The sequence below is a fragment of the Pelobates fuscus genome, chromosome 7 (assembly GCF_036172605.1).
Source record: "Pelobates fuscus isolate aPelFus1 chromosome 7, aPelFus1.pri, whole genome shotgun sequence".
Classification (NCBI taxonomy): Eukaryota; Metazoa; Chordata; class Amphibia; order Anura; family Pelobatidae; genus Pelobates; species Pelobates fuscus.
In genome coordinates, this window is record NC_086323.1 from 116,187,109 (window position 1) to 116,203,784 (window position 16,676).

A 16,676-nucleotide genomic window follows, 5' to 3' on the forward strand; every position below is an offset into this window, starting at 1 on the left:
TGACATGAATTATACACTAAAACAGCTTTATGATGAGCCTCTAACTCCAGGCGAAACACGTGTCGGGGCTCGATATCTGCCACTTTACCGTCATATCAGCTCGGTCTTCTGTGTCTCTGGGCACCTTCATTCATTATAATTTGTTGGACCATGGGCTACACTGTATAAGCCATTGAGGGTACCCATCGCAGCTAGCTGGCTGATAGCCGTCTAGGCACCACAGATAGATGAGTGACTGATCAGGGTTTTAGGAGCATTATGTTTGAGTTAAGACATTACTCTATTAACTGCTAACCCTACGGCTTTCTGTGCCATGACATTAAGATTCTATCTTTTCTTTTCTTATTGCCTGTCCTATACCAGATGCCCAAGAAGGCACCTTTCTAATACTCTACACTAACTCTTGATATCGCACTAACAATAAGGTTATTACAGACATAGATTATTGAGGTCTGTTTTAAGTGTATAATTATGTAACATTATTTGGGTATAGATTACAGCAATTTAGTGTCATACCTATTTTCACAATTTATTCCTGTTCAGGATAATATGATCATTAGCAGTCAAGTCATGCACATGCTCTGAATACAGACAAGTGTTTTTGGACTGTTTTTTTTAGAACAGTATTCCCTCGAGAGAACGGTGCACGGCAACTCTATGTTACAGTGGATACAGTCCTAGATATAACATTGTATTGGACCTTTTTTCTTTTGGTCACTTATTATATCACCTATGCTGCATATTTAGAGATTGCTATTACTATCTTCTCAACATAGCAGTGAATAAAGCATTATATTGATATAACACCATATCAGATTTTCTTTTCGATATATGGTTATTTATTAGATGACCTATGGTGCACATCTTGAGGTTATCTGTTCGATATCACTACGGCGATTTTTTCCACTTAGTCTTATTTTTTTATATTTTATTATTTTTTTTCATTATATTTTGATTTTCTTCCTTTTTTTGCCTGAACTGACGCAATTGACTCTTTTATGGAGTCAGGCAGTCACAGCCAGTGTTTATTTGTGGTTTTTATTTTTGTTTTTTCGATTTTTGGTTCCACTAATAAAGCATCTTCCAGATTTTTATATATTTATCATGACAGTATGTTATAACAATAGGAACAGAGTTCTGTTTTTCTTCTCTTTATTAAGCTAAAATGGTTTTGATGCCTGTAAATGCTGAGGATGGTATAAAATATTATTGGTCCTCATAGCAAGCCAGAGAGTACGAGAACTATGTGCAGGAGGCACAGAGATATATGATGAAAATTAACTATCAAATTTGTGAAATGCTGCTACAGTAAAACGGTGAAGATGTTGGTAGTTTGCATTTGCACCAAAAAGGATATTTTTCTCTTGTCGTTGCCTTTCAAATGAAGAACAGGTAGAACCCTGCCATATTTACTAACCACCCAATTCTGGAAACAAAAGAGCAGAATAAAAGGTTTTAACAACAATATGTAATATCCATACTTAAAAAATATTAGAAATTTTCCTCTGAGTTTTCAGACTACTGTAATCACCTGCCTTATGATTTGGTACTTCGGTCCCCGGTACAGCAGCCTTCATCTGAAAATCTTGAACACCAGCTTCCTTTAGGGATTTTACCAAGTCCGGTTTTGAGTCTTCTTGGGGCTTTATGCTTTCTTTAGTTTCTTGTCTCTCCCGCGACAACCTATGTATGAATAAAACACAGACATCAAGCACACTTGGGATATTAACTTGCCTGAATAGGACAGATGGTAAATTAACTCAGTGACATAACCTACTAGGACCAGGAAAAAGAAATACACAACTAACCTTGCATTTTGTCTATAGCCATAAGTTTACCATGCATATGTAAACCAAAAGCTGCACAGCTCACATATTATAAGAGTAAGAAAAACATAAATTTTACTTACCGAAAATTTCTTTTTCCTGAAGATTAGAGGCAGTGCTTACACCATAGGGATATCCAATCTGGAGGGAAAAAACAGGCAGGCAAATCTCCAAACATTTTAACCCCTCCCCTAATTACCTCCTTTCCAATAAGTAGCAGCTCCTCCTGATCATCCCCAGACAATACATAAGCCAAATAGCTGCAAAATTACTTAGTTTATTAAAAAAAGGGGCGGGAATTGTAGCACTGCCTCTAATCTTCAGGAAAAAGAAATTTTCGGTAAGTAAAATTTATGTTTTTCCTTTCAGATTAGAGGCAGTGCTTACACCATAGGGATATAATAAAGCAGATCCTGAGGGCGGGTTTCAGTTCACTACTGCTTGAAGCACCCTGCGCCCAAAAGCTGCATACTCCGAGGCCAGTATGTCCCACTTGTAGTGTCCTGAGAACGTATGGAGAGAGGACCGATTAGCAGCTGAACAAATTCGAGACGGAGAAGTAGCTGCACGCAGAGCCCCTGACGGCGAAAACAGCTCTAGTAGAATGTTCCTTTATAGGGCCTGCAAATTCCGTGCCACTCTTAGAATAAGATAACAGAATACAATCCTTCAGTCATCTAGCCAGAGAAACTCTGCGAAACCAACATACCTTTCTTTGTGCCTATGAACAAGACAAACATACCGATATCCTAACGGAAGGATTCCGTAGCTTTAGATATTGCCAAAGACCTATCGTTACGTCTAAGCAGAGAAAATTACTTATCAAGGCATTAGACGGATTCCGACACAAGGTCGGCAAAACCACTTCTCGGTTGACATTGGCAACAGAAAAAACTTTAGTGATACCTGAAGGATCGAGCTTCAGAACCTCCTTGTCCTGATGAAAACCAAAAAGGGAAAATACTCCCGAAGCGCTCGGAGCTCACATACTCTTTTAGCTGACGAATAGCCATCAAAGGAAACCGGTATCCAAAGAAAACATCTTCAGGGAACTTCTTCCAATGGTTCAACAGGCGGTACTCAAAGCGCGGAAAGGACCAAATTCAGATCCCAGGGAGGACAGGTTTCTCTAACAAAGGGCACCAAACGTGTCAGAGCTCTGAAGAACCTTGAAATCAGAAAATTTGAGGTGAAACATCTGAGGGAGAAGAAACCGATAGCAGAAACATGTAAACTAAATGAAGCAGGTTTAAGACCTTTGCAAATCTCATCCGAAGGAAGCATAGAATCTTCAGGATGGACGCGGAAACAGGGTTGACTTCAAACCTACAACATCGCTGAAACTTCCAATTCCTAACGTAGAACCTTGAAGTAGATGCCAACAAAAATTTTTATAACTTCAGGATCCAGACCTTTACACTCTAAATCTGGAGTCCAGAAACCAGGCCGTCAATCGGAATCTCCGAAGGGCCGGAAGAGGCACCATGGCGTCCTCTAGAATTACTCCTGAAAGAGGAAGCTTCCAAAAGGTGGCCCTCGGAAAGTTCAGGAGAACCAAGAACCAACTACTTCTTGGCCACCCTGGACGGATTAGGATAATACTTACATTTCCCAGCCTTACTTTTTTGAAGTATTCTGGGAATAAGCACTACTGGCGGGAAGATATATGCCAGGTTGAACTTCCATGGTAATGACAGGGCATCTATGAAATCCGGCCTGTCTGCTGGAGTTAGGGATGCAAAACGTCTTGTCTTCCTGTTCACTCTGGGTGCCATCAGGTCTATCTCTGGAACACCGAAGCGGACTGTGCTGAACTTGAAAATTCTGCATGACAGGGACCAAACTGCTTGTTTCAAATGATGCCTGCTCAGGGCATCTGCCACCACATTGAACTTTCCTAAAATGTGAACTGCAGAGATTGACATAAGGTGCACTTCTGCCCACAGCATGATTATTGAACAAAGGCTTTCTAATCTTGTTGATCTCGTACCTCCCTGTATGTTCAAATATGCCACTGTCGTTCGAATGTCTGAACGAATTTGAATATGTCGAACTTTGATGAGAAACTGAAACGCCAAGAGTGCCATCCATACGGCCTTTAATTCCCTGAAGTTCGAGGAACTTCTCATATCCTTCTCTTGCCAGGACCCCTGCTTCTTTATGTCTTCCAGATGGGCCCCCCAGCCCAGCGCAGAGGCGTCTGTTGATATGATAGTAAAGGACTTCATCCGGAATGACAGACCCTCGTGGAGGAATCGAGAAAATGTCCACCACTGCAGACTTTTCAAAGTTAGATCGTTAAACCTCATCAGCCTATCTAGGCCGAGTTCCTGTCGATACCAGACCTGCAGAGTGTAACTTTGTAGAGGTCTCATTCTGGCTATTGCCCAAGCGACTGCCGGGATTGAGGCTGTAAACAGACCCAGCAAGCACCTGGCATCTCTGATTGAAAACATACTTTTTTCTCAGAGATTCCGGATTAACCGCTTGATCTTTTAGTATCTTCCCTTCTGGCAGGAATAACTTCATCGCGATAGAATCCAAAATTAGACCCAAGAACTGGATCCTTTGAACTGGCACTAGTTCCGATATGTTGAAATTTATTAGCCAGCCATGCTTTTCCAGCGATTTGATGGCTGTCCCCAGGTCTAACTGTAGTTGAACTTGGGACTCTGCAAACAACAGCCAGTCGTCCAAATATGGAATGACAGCGATGCCCATACTTCTTAGAAAGCTTGAACTACTACTCGAAGCTATGTGCATACTCTGGGCGCTGATGCCAGGCCGAAAGGTAGTGCTCTGAATTGGTAATGTATGGTTACCAATTGGCAGCACACCGCATCCGTAGAAAACTTTTGCTGGATTCTGCTATGGGTACATGAAGATAGGCATCTTTCAAATCCAGGGAAGCAAACCAATTTTATGGGTGCATAAGCAGAGCAGCCGACTTTACTGTTTCCATGAGGAATTTCTTTATGAGAATCCGCTTGTTTACGGCCTTTAGGTCTAGGATAGGTCCGAACGAACCATCTGGTTTTTGGCACCAAGAAAGTCTTGAATAGGTGCCTTGATGTCTTTCCTTTAGAGGAACTTCTTCCACCACTCTTTTTAGTAACAGAGTCGATACTTCTTCCTATAAACAAAGGCTCTTTCTGTTGACCCTTGAAATAGTTTCTAAGAAAGGAACTTCTAAATGAGGGAAGTGTCTCTGCGTTACGGCTTCTAACTGCTTCCCATACGATACTGGTAAAGCATTCCTTCCTTCCTTTACCTGTTTCAACAACTCATCCAGCTTTGAACCGAAAAGTCTTCCAGGTTCAAAAGAAAGTTCACACAGTGAATTATCAGATGCCGCATCTGCTGACCAATTTCTAAGCCAAAGTGCTCTTCTGGCGACTGTTGAAATACCTATATTCTTGGCCGATAATTTCAGGCTTTCTGCAGAGGCATCCACTAAAAATCAGATGCCATACTGATATATTATAATAGCTTTAACGGGTCTTCCTTAGCTTCTCCCGTATATACCTTTTCTAGTTCTTTCAACCAAAGAAATATGGGCCTTGGCAACGGATGACCCCGTAATCAAAGCTTTAGCTTGAGCTGCCGAAGAGATGAACAACATCTTTAAGGAGGAGTCCATGCGTTTAACCATGACATCCTTGAGGCCGCTTGAAACTCCAATTGGTAATGTAGTCTTCTTACCTATTTGAGCAATAGGAACGCCCACTACAGGGACAGTATCCAGCATACAGTCTTGTACCGCTTCTATGGAAAGAGAGAATTAAAAACTGTCTAGCCAATAAACAGCATGTGACCTGGGAATTTTCCATTCTTTTAAATCAATACCCCAATCTGTGGGTGAAAAAGAAACCTATAGGACTTTTACCCTGTTTCTTCAAGTTCAAATGCAACTGCACTTCTTTAATCAATTCCCCAAATGGATTCTACTGGGAAATGCAGATTCCTCATTTGATGAGACACTGCTGAATTATAGCCATACTCAGAACCCCTAGTTCCAAACTAGAATCGGAACTTCCCAAGATCTTACTTTTTGTTAGCATGTATTACAAGCTGAGAATCCTGGGCAACCGAAGCCTGGATTGTCTGTAATGCTGCTGACCACATATCCACAACTGTTTGCTGCATACTTTGTTGCAACCAGCTGATAAAGTGGACATTACTGTTCTTTGTGCTTCCTCTGAAGCTTCTTTAAACACAGAGCAAAGTTTTCTTTTTACAACCATCTGGCATAAGATGGCCACACACAGAGCAAATTAAATGCTTGGCTAGATGTACATTTCCCCTTCTCAGCAACATTATCCAAATTTTCAGGATTATATACTGGGAACAGAAAACAAACAAGGGAAAATAAACAAAATTTTTCCCTAAAGATTCAGGCTAGAACCATTTAAATAAAAACTTAATCAGTCTTACCTTAAATGGCCCGAGAGTGTGTTGGAGGGCAGGTGAGAAACACACATTGCAAACCGTTCTGAGAGCTCCTGGCAAACAGAGGTTGCTGCTGGTAATGCTCCTTTTAAGTCCTGTAACCAAACAAAAACGCCCAGTTCAAATTTGGCGCCTGAATCCAGGTTCGCATTGCGCATGTGCATAGCGCTCTGCGACTCCCTGGTGGAACGCAACGCAACCTGTGTGTGCGTTCCACCGACAGGACCTCCCAGCCGACGCACGCCTGCGTCCTTCGTCAGACCGGCACCTGGCACGGCAAGAGACGGAATAAATTCTGAGGGACCACGCCGTCCGGCGTGTTAAACGCTACTTACCCGAACATCAAGGAAGCAGAGCCTCCCGAGCCTCAGCCCTTCTCACCTGCTTCCTGGAGAACCTTCCTGCATAACCTCCCCTGCCGAAGGCAGGCAAAGAACTGGGGATGATCAGGAGGAGCTGCTACTTATTGGAAAGGAGGTAATTAGGGGAGGGGTTAAAATGTTTGGAGATTTGCCTGCCTGTTTTTTCCCTCCAGATTGGATATCCCTATGGTGTAAGCACTGCCTCTAATCTGAAAGGAAAATCACCTTTATATCATATTATCCTGTGCCAAGGCCTTCTTCAGCTTGTGGACATAACTCCCCCTCACTGGAGGGGAACAGATGTTGGGGAGGAGGCCTCGGGCAGCATGGAGGGTCTGGCGGTGCTGCCACTGGTTGTCTGTCGCCAGAATGCTAAGCATGCTGATGACATATGCCAAATATGCACATCTTTAACACTAGCCAGCCTGCCTTACTTTTCTCATCCACATTTAATTTGTAAAACAGTATTTCAACCTTTGATAGGAAAATAAAAAAAAAAAATCAGACCAGCAAAAAACATGTGAAAACAAGGCTATAAAGTTACCTGTGTAAGAAGCTTTCTTTTGCCTTTTCAATCTGCAGGACTCCTCCCTTCCATTTTGTCTTATTAAGGGTGGATATACCTAATGGACAACGAGAATGTATACATATTTTTAATGCAAGATATAAGAAAGCATAATTTTACATAAAACATAACAAAATATATGTATAATGTCTATAGGCAGCAATGGTAAATCAGAATACTGTGTTGAATTACATGTCCAATGATCCTCAGCCAGAAGAAGATGACAGAGCCCTTACTACTCCTTACTTAGAGCCCAATATCTGCAGCTTGCAAATCGCCTATTTGTAGGAGTGAATTTAGTAAACCCATTACGGATTTTGAAGGAAAAGATAACATCGTGTTTTGAGAGTCAATTTAATTAAAGGTAATATAAATCATGCTATTTGTAAACTAAGAAAATTACATTCCTTTTCAGGGGAAGCTATTAAGAATCATAGGCAATTTAACAGTAACAACAAGACAATACTTTCCTATATCCTCAAAATAAAAGCACTTTTTTTCGATTATATGTTTTTTTTTTTTTTTGTTTTTTTTTTTAGGTTTAGGACATTTTAAAAGCATCAACAGCATGCACAATGACTAATCTGGAAAAGTTAATTTTTAACATACACTTCCTTAAGTCTACATCCGAGATGCTGATGTTGAGGTAAGCAAATGTCTTCACAGGATTTCCTAAAAGAAAAACAAACAAGACAACAGGTTAAAGACTGAGCATCATAAAAATTGAATACTTTTAAGCATCTTTTAAGCTGTACATTTCATGCAAACGGTTACTTCTCTGGAATATACACTTCTGCAGCTATAATTTTTCTCCATGGTAACATGCCCACTTTCTTTTTTTTTTTTATTATTCCAATATTTTTTATTTTTATAGTGCATGAAAGATCACAACATTTCTTGTATGGCCACAACAGCCTTGACAAGCGCATTGGTTACAAGTGTATGAGCATATTTGTGGTAGGAAAGAAACTTGTACATAGTTTAGTGAGTTGCTTGGTTCATAGTATCATTGATAATTTTAGCTTGAGAATAGCGAGGGTAAGGAAAAGGACCAGAAGCTTATTACCTAGTGAGCTTGTAGCCATTACGTACAATGAGGAGCGATGCCTGTTTTTGCGTAAGTTGTACATACATTAATGAAGGCAATCATGTGCATCCCAAATAGCAGTAGGCTGTACAGTTGCATGATACAGCGAGTCATTCAGAGGGTATTACTATGTATGTGACATTCGGGACTGACGCTCGTTTGAGGTTTAACCACAGTATGTCACCTCGCAGTGTATGTATAGTGTCCGATGTCTGTTTGCCTCTGACTGCTTGTGGTGAGGATGTCATCTGCGTAGGAGTGGGTATTAGTGTGATACAGTGTGTGGTAGAGGCTTGTTGCGGTGGGTGATGCCCCATAAGGTGGGGTATGTGGAGTTCTGATGTTCCGTGTTTGGAACACAGGGTCTGCTCTGGAGGAGGGGGGGTGGCCTGTGGGCAGCAGGGAGACGTGGGTCGAGGTATCCCTTCAGTTACAGTCGCCTGTAGCGTGGGGTCATGGGTTCTGGGGTCCTCAGGTAGCAGGTTGGTCCGTGGTGTGTGGTAGGGGGTCTGTCGCCGGGGTTCTGTAGTGTGTGTTTGCTTTGCGTCCCTGACGGGACCCCCGTTCGTCACCTGGCGTGTGGCTTGTGTCGGCCCCTGTCAGGCGTGGGAGGGAGTCGTGTGTGTCAGGTGTCTCAGGTGGTTCTCGTGCTCGGCGTTGTCACTCTGGTAGGGGGTGACGTGCGGTCAGGGGTAGTAGGAGGGTGGGTAAAGGGGAGGTGGTGATGGCGGGGGGTGACCAGGAATTAGTTTGGGTGTGCCTGGGTGTGAGAGGTGGGGTGCGGGCTTCGGGCTCCCGGGCCTGGGCCCGCGTCCCAGCTCCCCCCGTCCCTGGGTCCGGCATCGGCGCGCTCGTTTCGGTTCCGTCTTTCCGTCGGGACTGCCTCCGATGTTCCGTCGTTCCTGTCTGGGCCCTCCGGCAGGGGGGGCCTCATATTTGATCCCGGGGGTTGCGTGCCTTCTCCGGTCCCGGTGGGGGAGGCGAGCCATCTTAGCCAGTGGTACCAGGTGTCGTGGTAGCGCTGTATACGTCCAGCCGCCGAGAGGATCAGCTCCTCGATCTGTCTGATGTCCTCCACTCTGGCTAGCCATTCTCTTAGCGTCGGGGCCGTGGGTTGTTTCCAGTGCGTCGGAATAAGACTACGCGCCGCGTTTAGGAGATGTGGTATCACTGATCTCTTGAATTTAGTTGTGGGGATTGAGGTTAGTTGGAGTAGGTAGGTTTCCGGTGTGAGTTGTATGTCTGCGTCCGTTATGGTCACCATGACAGCGTGAATCGCCGACCAAAAGGGTTTGATGTGTGGGCAGGTCCACCAAATATGGAAGAGGGATCCCAGTTCCCTCCCGCACTTCCAGCATTCGGGTAACATGCCCACTTTCAACACTCTTGCCTCCCCTTCTAAACCTCACCAGACTTTCTGTGTCTGTCTAATCACAATGCAGCTCAGTGAGAAGTCATTGCAAAGCAGGTGCTCTGGGCAATTGCTGCCTCTTGAGTTTAGTTCTACTGAGCTAATGAAACGAAGTAACAGGACCTTTTGTCTGCTTAAAAGCCAGGGGGATGTAACAAAGTAAATTTAGAAAAGTGCTGGGGGGAGGAGCGATGATGTAGCACGCTCACTAAGCTCGCGGGTTTAGGTGCCGGGAGAAAAGTTCTTCTGAAGTGCAAGCCGGCAGATCAGATCCTGGGAAAGGGGACCACTTGCCTCACTACTAAAAAAAACTGCCACAAGAACATGCGAATGAGCATAAAGCTCCCAATACCATATATGTATTCTAACTCAGAATCAGCTGGCTTATAGAAGGGAAAAATAAAGTGTGTGTAATGATCATATAAATTATTTAAAAACTAACTGGCATGATCAAAAAATCCTGGGTTAACGTGAAAAAGGAAGTCAGATAAAGACTAAAGGGTGATGGATGCAACTACGGTATATCCTAACTGGAGGGAGGTGAGAGAAGATGTGAAATGGGTGAGAATTTCTTTGTATAAACATACTACTAGAATACTCATCCTGAAAATTTGTTGTTTTTTTTAAACCTTGCTTAAATGCTACATTTGAAATCTTTATTTTTGACTTTTTCCTGGATACCCTGCTTGATTTTTATACTTGAATATCAAATAAAAAGTTTGAAGGGAGAGAGGAGGGGAGGAAGGAGAGAGTAAAAAAAAAGAAAGCAAATCCTGGAGAGAGGTAAGAAGGACTAACATCGACAGAAAGAAGAAGAGAGAAAGGGAAGGATAAAAGAAAATAGCCTACAATAAACAGATCCCTCCTTGCGTATTCTGAAAAGATTTTAATCTTTGTGAAATGTTTTTTTTTTTCTTGGTATAGAGAAGATGGTGTTAAAATAAATGAAAATACTACCAAAAAGGCTCCTCTGCCCCCCCTCAATGCAGCCCATTATTTTACACACACTAAAACCACAACACAAACACACACGGCATTCACCATACACACACTAAAAGCACAACACACACGGCATTCACCATACACACACTAAAAGCACAACAAACACACACTAAAAGCACAACAAACACACACTGCATTCACCATACACACACTAAAACCACAACAAACACACACTGCATTCACCATACACACACTAAAAGCACAACAAACACACACTAAAAGCACAACAAACACACACTGCATTCACCATACACACACTAAAACCACAACACAAACAGCATTCACCACTAAAACCCCAACACAAACACACTCTGCATTCACTACACAAACACACACTTTATCTAAAACACACACAACTACATCCATTATACAAATGTGCAATCTGTATCCATTTTACATACCACACAGACAGGGCATCCTTGTGGGCAGACTCAGAATGGGCCCCGTGGGAAGACACTGGGGCGGTCCGGGGGGCCCAGACTTTGAACTACGTCAGGGGCCCCAACATTTCTGATGGCGGCCCTGCCTATGAGTGTTTGTTATATGTAATTATTGTTTTTCTGTATTTTAAATTTCTCTTGATGTCGGACTATATGACGAGAGGTGGAGGTGTGGGCTGGACCAAAGATAATGGTTAAGTTTGCAACTCTGAATGTGTGGGGATTAAATTCCCCACACAAAACATCTATTCTCCTCCAATTATTTAACCCCTAAAGGACCAAACTTCTGGAATAAAATAGAATCATGACATGTCACACATGTCATGTGTCCTTAAGGGGTTAAAAAAACAGCGAATAGATATTTGTGCTATACAAAAGACTCACTGGAGGAGTTTAGACAAGTTTTTTTAATAACTCTAGAGACTATCCTATGGTCACTTCTTCCTCATTGCCAGATAGGAGAAATGTGGTGTTGCATTTCTCTTTTCTCGCAACAGATTTGTGTATAAAACACTCCGAACAGGATTCTGAAGTGAGATATTTAATAGTGATTTGTACGATCGATAATACCCCTTATACATTGATCAACACATATTTGCCAAATAATGCGCCAATTACATTTATATTCAGATTTTGGGAAAGACTGAATAAGATAAAACAGGGAAATATTATATGGATGGAAGATTTCAAGTGTGTAATGGACCCAAAAATCAATAAACAGACACTGTTGAGTAGACAGATGGATGGGAATGTGCAGAGGAAAGCATCAAAATGTAGTTTGTTTGCCCAGGGAAATTCGTTATATGACACCTGGCGTATATTCCATACAAATGAGCAATACTATACGTGTTTTTCCAAAACACATACACTGCTTATATGAGAATCGACTATATCCTTACAGACCTAAATATCATTCAAAGAGTCAAGAAAATTGATATATGCAAGATAACATGGTCAGATCATAATATAGTCATTATGGAACTGAAAGACAACTTTATTAAAAAACGACCAGAATGGAAACTCAAGGTGTTTCTCCTAGAGTCTCCACAAAATAGAGGATACATAAAAAAAAAACAAACAAACACAAACCTTTACTTTCAAGAAAATACCTCTAATGACTTATCCCCAGCTACGGTTTGGGTAGCCATGAAGTGTGTGATCTGGGGCCATTTTATAAAAATTAGCTTCCCAAATAAAGGAACACAGAAAAAAAATCTCTCAGATCTCTATATCAAATTAGAGAATTTAATACGTTGTAACAAAATTAACCCTTTTAAGAACATCTCAGACCAGATTGACAATCTAAAATAAAAGGATTAATGAAAGAACAATGAAACCTCTGAGAAATTGGAAAAACTGAAATCTTTCCAATATTATAAGAGTAATAAAGCGGACAAGATGTTAACTAATAAATTGAAAAATATAAAAAAAAAAACAAAAGCTATATCTAAAATAATATAAAATATGATAATGAAACCTACCTTTCTCCTGATAAAATAGCTAAGGTTTTTGAGAAATATTACAGTAGTTTATAGCACATCAAATCCAAAAATCTTCCACAAAATATAGTCTTATTTCCAAGGGAAATAATTTAAAAAGTTAACTTCTCTACAACTAGAACATTTCTCCAAGGAAGAAATAATAGAGATAAATCGACTACCTAAAAAAGTACCAGAACCGGATAGGCTGACAGCAATGTTCTATAAAACTTATAAATTAGATCTGGTACCAGACCTACAGATCGCCTTTAATGAGTTTGCAGAGAAAGGAAGTCTTCCTGAAGACCTCCTAAGAGGGAATATTGTTACCATTTTAAAACCAGAGAAAAAATCCTTACAATGTAAGAAGATATAGACCCATTTCCCTCCTGAATGAAGATCTAATACTTTATGCAGGCATTATGGCAGATAGACTCAAATCAGTTATCCCCAAGTTAATCCATATAGATCAGGTAGGTTTTATACCTGAGCGATCATCATCAAGCCATATAAGAACGCTGTTTAACATTTTTGAGCCCGTTAACGAAAAAGGGTCCCAATGCTGGCCCTGTCTCTAGATGCTGAAAAAGCCTTTGACAGGGTCAGCTGGGAATTCCTTTTTAATACCTTAAAAGCCTTTGGTTTTGCAGGTTGGATTCATCAAGCCATTATGGCTCTTTACTCTAATCCTACGGGGAAAGTAATATAGCAGGGTATATCTTCAAACACATTTAAATTTAAATAAACAGTACTAGACAAAGTTGCACGCTCTTCCTCCACTACTATACAGGATGACCATTAAAGTACTTGCCCTTGAGATAAGGAATAACAAAAAAAATAAAGGCTTCAAGGACATCGTGGAGATTAAAATAAAGCTCTACACAGATGACATATTAATAGTCCTGGAGGATCCAATAAACTCTATTTATGACTTAATGAAGGTGATAAAATGTTATAGTCGATTCTCGAACTACAAACTAAATGCTTCAAAAACAACTGCTCTACCGTTTTTTTTTTGTTTTGTTTTTTAACATCACAGATGAAAAAAAAAAAAGGATCATGGAAAATGTCTTCCTTTGGGCAAAGGAACATTTCTCCTATTTGGGCTTGAAATTATCAACCCCCCCCCCCCCCGATTAAAAATTAATACCATATTACACACTAAAAAATATATATATATCTCTCTCTCTCTCTCTCTCTCTCTCTCATGGTGGGGCAAGATTAATACTGTAAAGGCAAATGTTATCCCTAAATTAACATACATCTTGAGTTTGAATTAAAAAAAAAAAAAAAAATTCAAAGAGTAGTGTATAAACATACCTAGAATTAAAAAAGAAAATGTGATTATATTACTCCATTTGGTGACTGCAACAAAATTACTTATAGCAAGGAATTGGAAAAACCCATTTAGACCTGATTTTCAACTACTTATAGAGAAATATATTTAGACCTGATTTTCAACTACTTATAGAGAAATATATTCCAACACCTGGTAATAAAAAAAAACTCCCATATACTGGATTTAGGGATGATACAATAAAGATATTGACCTCTTTATAAAAATTACTAGTGGCGAGTAAGTCTTGAGAAATGCAGGTTAGCCATCCCGCCTCTCCTTTTTTCTTTTTGTGTTTAGTCCCTCAGTAAAGAAAAAACATGATTCACTTGTTTTTTGTAATGTTTGTGTATTGTATGTTATTTTTGCATACTAGGTAATTACTGGATATAGAGAAATACAACACATCAAATACAATAATGGTAGAACAGCATTGTTTATTAAGGATGGATTAAGATTTTATAGTATTCGTATGCAAAAAAATGTAATTTTTTTGTATTTGTAACAAAAATCCTGAAATAAAAATCAACTTTAAAAAAAAAAATAAAAAAAATTATACATATACATAAACACCCATATATATATATATATATATATATATATATATATATATATTTTATATAAAAGTGCAATTTCTATTGAAACCTGCACTTTTTTGAAAAATGAATAAAAAGAGGACACACGTTTCCCAAGTCTACATGGATTTTGGGAATCTATATCCTGAGCTGTTTTTATTAAAGGAACACTATAGTCACCTAAATTACTGGTTTCACTTTCAAACAGATGTAATTGTATCTCAATCTCTAAATTTAACTTTAATCACATACAGGAGGCTCTTGCAGGGTCTAGCAAGCTATTAACATAGCAGGGGATAAGGAAATCTTAATTAAACAGAACTTGCAATAAAGAAAGCCTAAATAGGGCTCTCTTTACAGGAAATGTTTATGGAAGGCTGTGCAAGTCACATGCAGGGAGGTGTGACTAGGGTTCATAAACAAAGGGATTTACCGCCTAAATGGCAGAGGATTGAGCAGTGAGGCTGCAGGGGCATGTTCTATACACCAAAACTGCTTCATTAAGCTAAAGTTGTTCAGGTGATTATAGTGTCCCTTTAAGTTGATTATTATTAAAAAGGTATTTTTTTTTTCTATACAGTTTATCTACTTCCTCCCATTTCATTTATGTATTTGGAGCGTACATACAATATTTGAAGTTTTGAATCTCAGGTGATTTTTTAGCAAGCCAAAGTGCTTTAGGAGTCTGGAGTGTCCCTTCAATGCCCCACGATTCTCATGTGGGCGTGGACTTTTGCAGAAAAATGCACTTTTGAGAGCATATCAGCTTAAGCATTTCTTCCAAACTGTATGTGTGTGCAAGAGCCCAGTACAGTAAGACTTACAAAGATAAAATAAAATTGATTTGAATGTAAAAAAAATAAATCATAAATAACAAAAGTTTAACTTAGTTTTTGTTCGTGGGAAGAGGCTTCGCATAATAGAAAACCCTTACTGCCCAGAAGACCTTACTGAGAGATCAGTAAATTGCTGTGGATGGAATCTCCCCATCAGCAACTCTTTCAGTTATGTGCACACCTCACCTACACGTAATCTGAAAAACCTCAACTTTTGACATATTGAAAACCAGACTAAAAAATAAAAATTAAGAATTAAAACCAGCTTCTCCATAAAAATTCCCACGCCACAATATTTCACCTTATAGTAGCGTGTTTCTATGTTTCTATGTGTTTGGTATTTAAATTAGGATCCTAAATTTTAGAGGGCCAGAGAAAAAAAACAAAAAAAAACTGTATAGTTAAAAAAAATTATAATTCTACTATAATACAAACATTTGCCATTGGATGCTTTAATATGTTCCTAAAGTGTAAATTCTAAAGCATTTTTAAAAATAAAATTTGCAGATTTATGGGATCTCACCATGCTCATCTTTTCTGGAAATTATCTCCACATCATCTACGTTTCCAAATTTTTGGAACCTATCAGTGAGTTCATCATTTGTGATTGACGGACCAATTCCACCAACATAGAGGCGCTTTAATGAGGTTTCCATGGTTTGTGAGGACTCAGAAATGATACTTTAACGTTCTCCTGTAGAAATGCAAAACAAGTAACTTATAACACTATGAAAAATGTGGCAGCAGAGAATGTACACATCACCCCGAACACAATTATACAATGTAATTAAAGGGATACTATAGTGTCAGGAAAACAAATCGGTTTTACTGACACTATAGTACCCTAAGGGTGCCCCCTCCCTCAGGGTCCCCCTCCAGTGGAACGGTTAAAACTCCTTCAGTAGCTCACCTAATTCCAGCGCCGGGCTCCCTTACCTCTCCTCCCCCGCCGACATTAGTATCCTCGTCCGACGTCACAGGAGTCGAATGTGCATGCGCGTCACTGCCGCGCGCACATTCAAAGTGTCCATAGGAAAGCATTTTTCAATGCTTTCCTACAGACGCTCTGCATGATTGAGGCATAATTTGTTCTCTGAAACGGCTATCTTTGCATCTGAAGGGTTAAAACCTGAGGGACCTGGCATCCAGACCACTTCATTGAGCTAAGGGGTCTGGGTGACTATAGTGTCCCTTTAACTTATTTTGTAGCATTCTATGCTGACACACATGGTGGGTAAAACAGTGAAAAAAAGCAAACAAGTGATGTAGAAAACAGAAAAATAATTATATGGTTATTCACTAAAAAGAT

The 16,676-nt window shown here is 40.0% G+C and overlaps 1 protein-coding gene across 3 annotated transcripts in view; it reads right to left on the reverse strand.

Moving 5' to 3' along the window:
- Positions 1-16,676, reverse strand: part of NOL8 (nucleolar protein 8) — a 39,739-nt gene that overhangs the window by 17,142 nt on the left and 5,921 nt on the right. For 2 of the 3 annotated variants that reach the window (XM_063426475.1, XM_063426473.1), the window contains exons 2-6: positions 15,891-16,061; positions 7,812-7,874; positions 7,182-7,260; positions 1,536-1,683; positions 1,357-1,426 (exon numbers count right to left, since the gene is read on the reverse strand). In XM_063426475.1, coding sequence (XP_063282545.1) covers positions 1,357-1,426; positions 1,536-1,683; positions 7,182-7,260; positions 7,812-7,874; positions 15,891-16,023 — 493 coding nt within the window. In that variant the 5' untranslated portion in view covers positions 16,024-16,061. Of the gene's footprint in view, positions 1-1,356; positions 1,427-1,535; positions 1,684-7,181; positions 7,261-7,811; positions 7,875-15,890; positions 16,239-16,676 lie in introns of those variants that run through there. The other variant, XM_063426474.1, reaches the window with a different exon arrangement.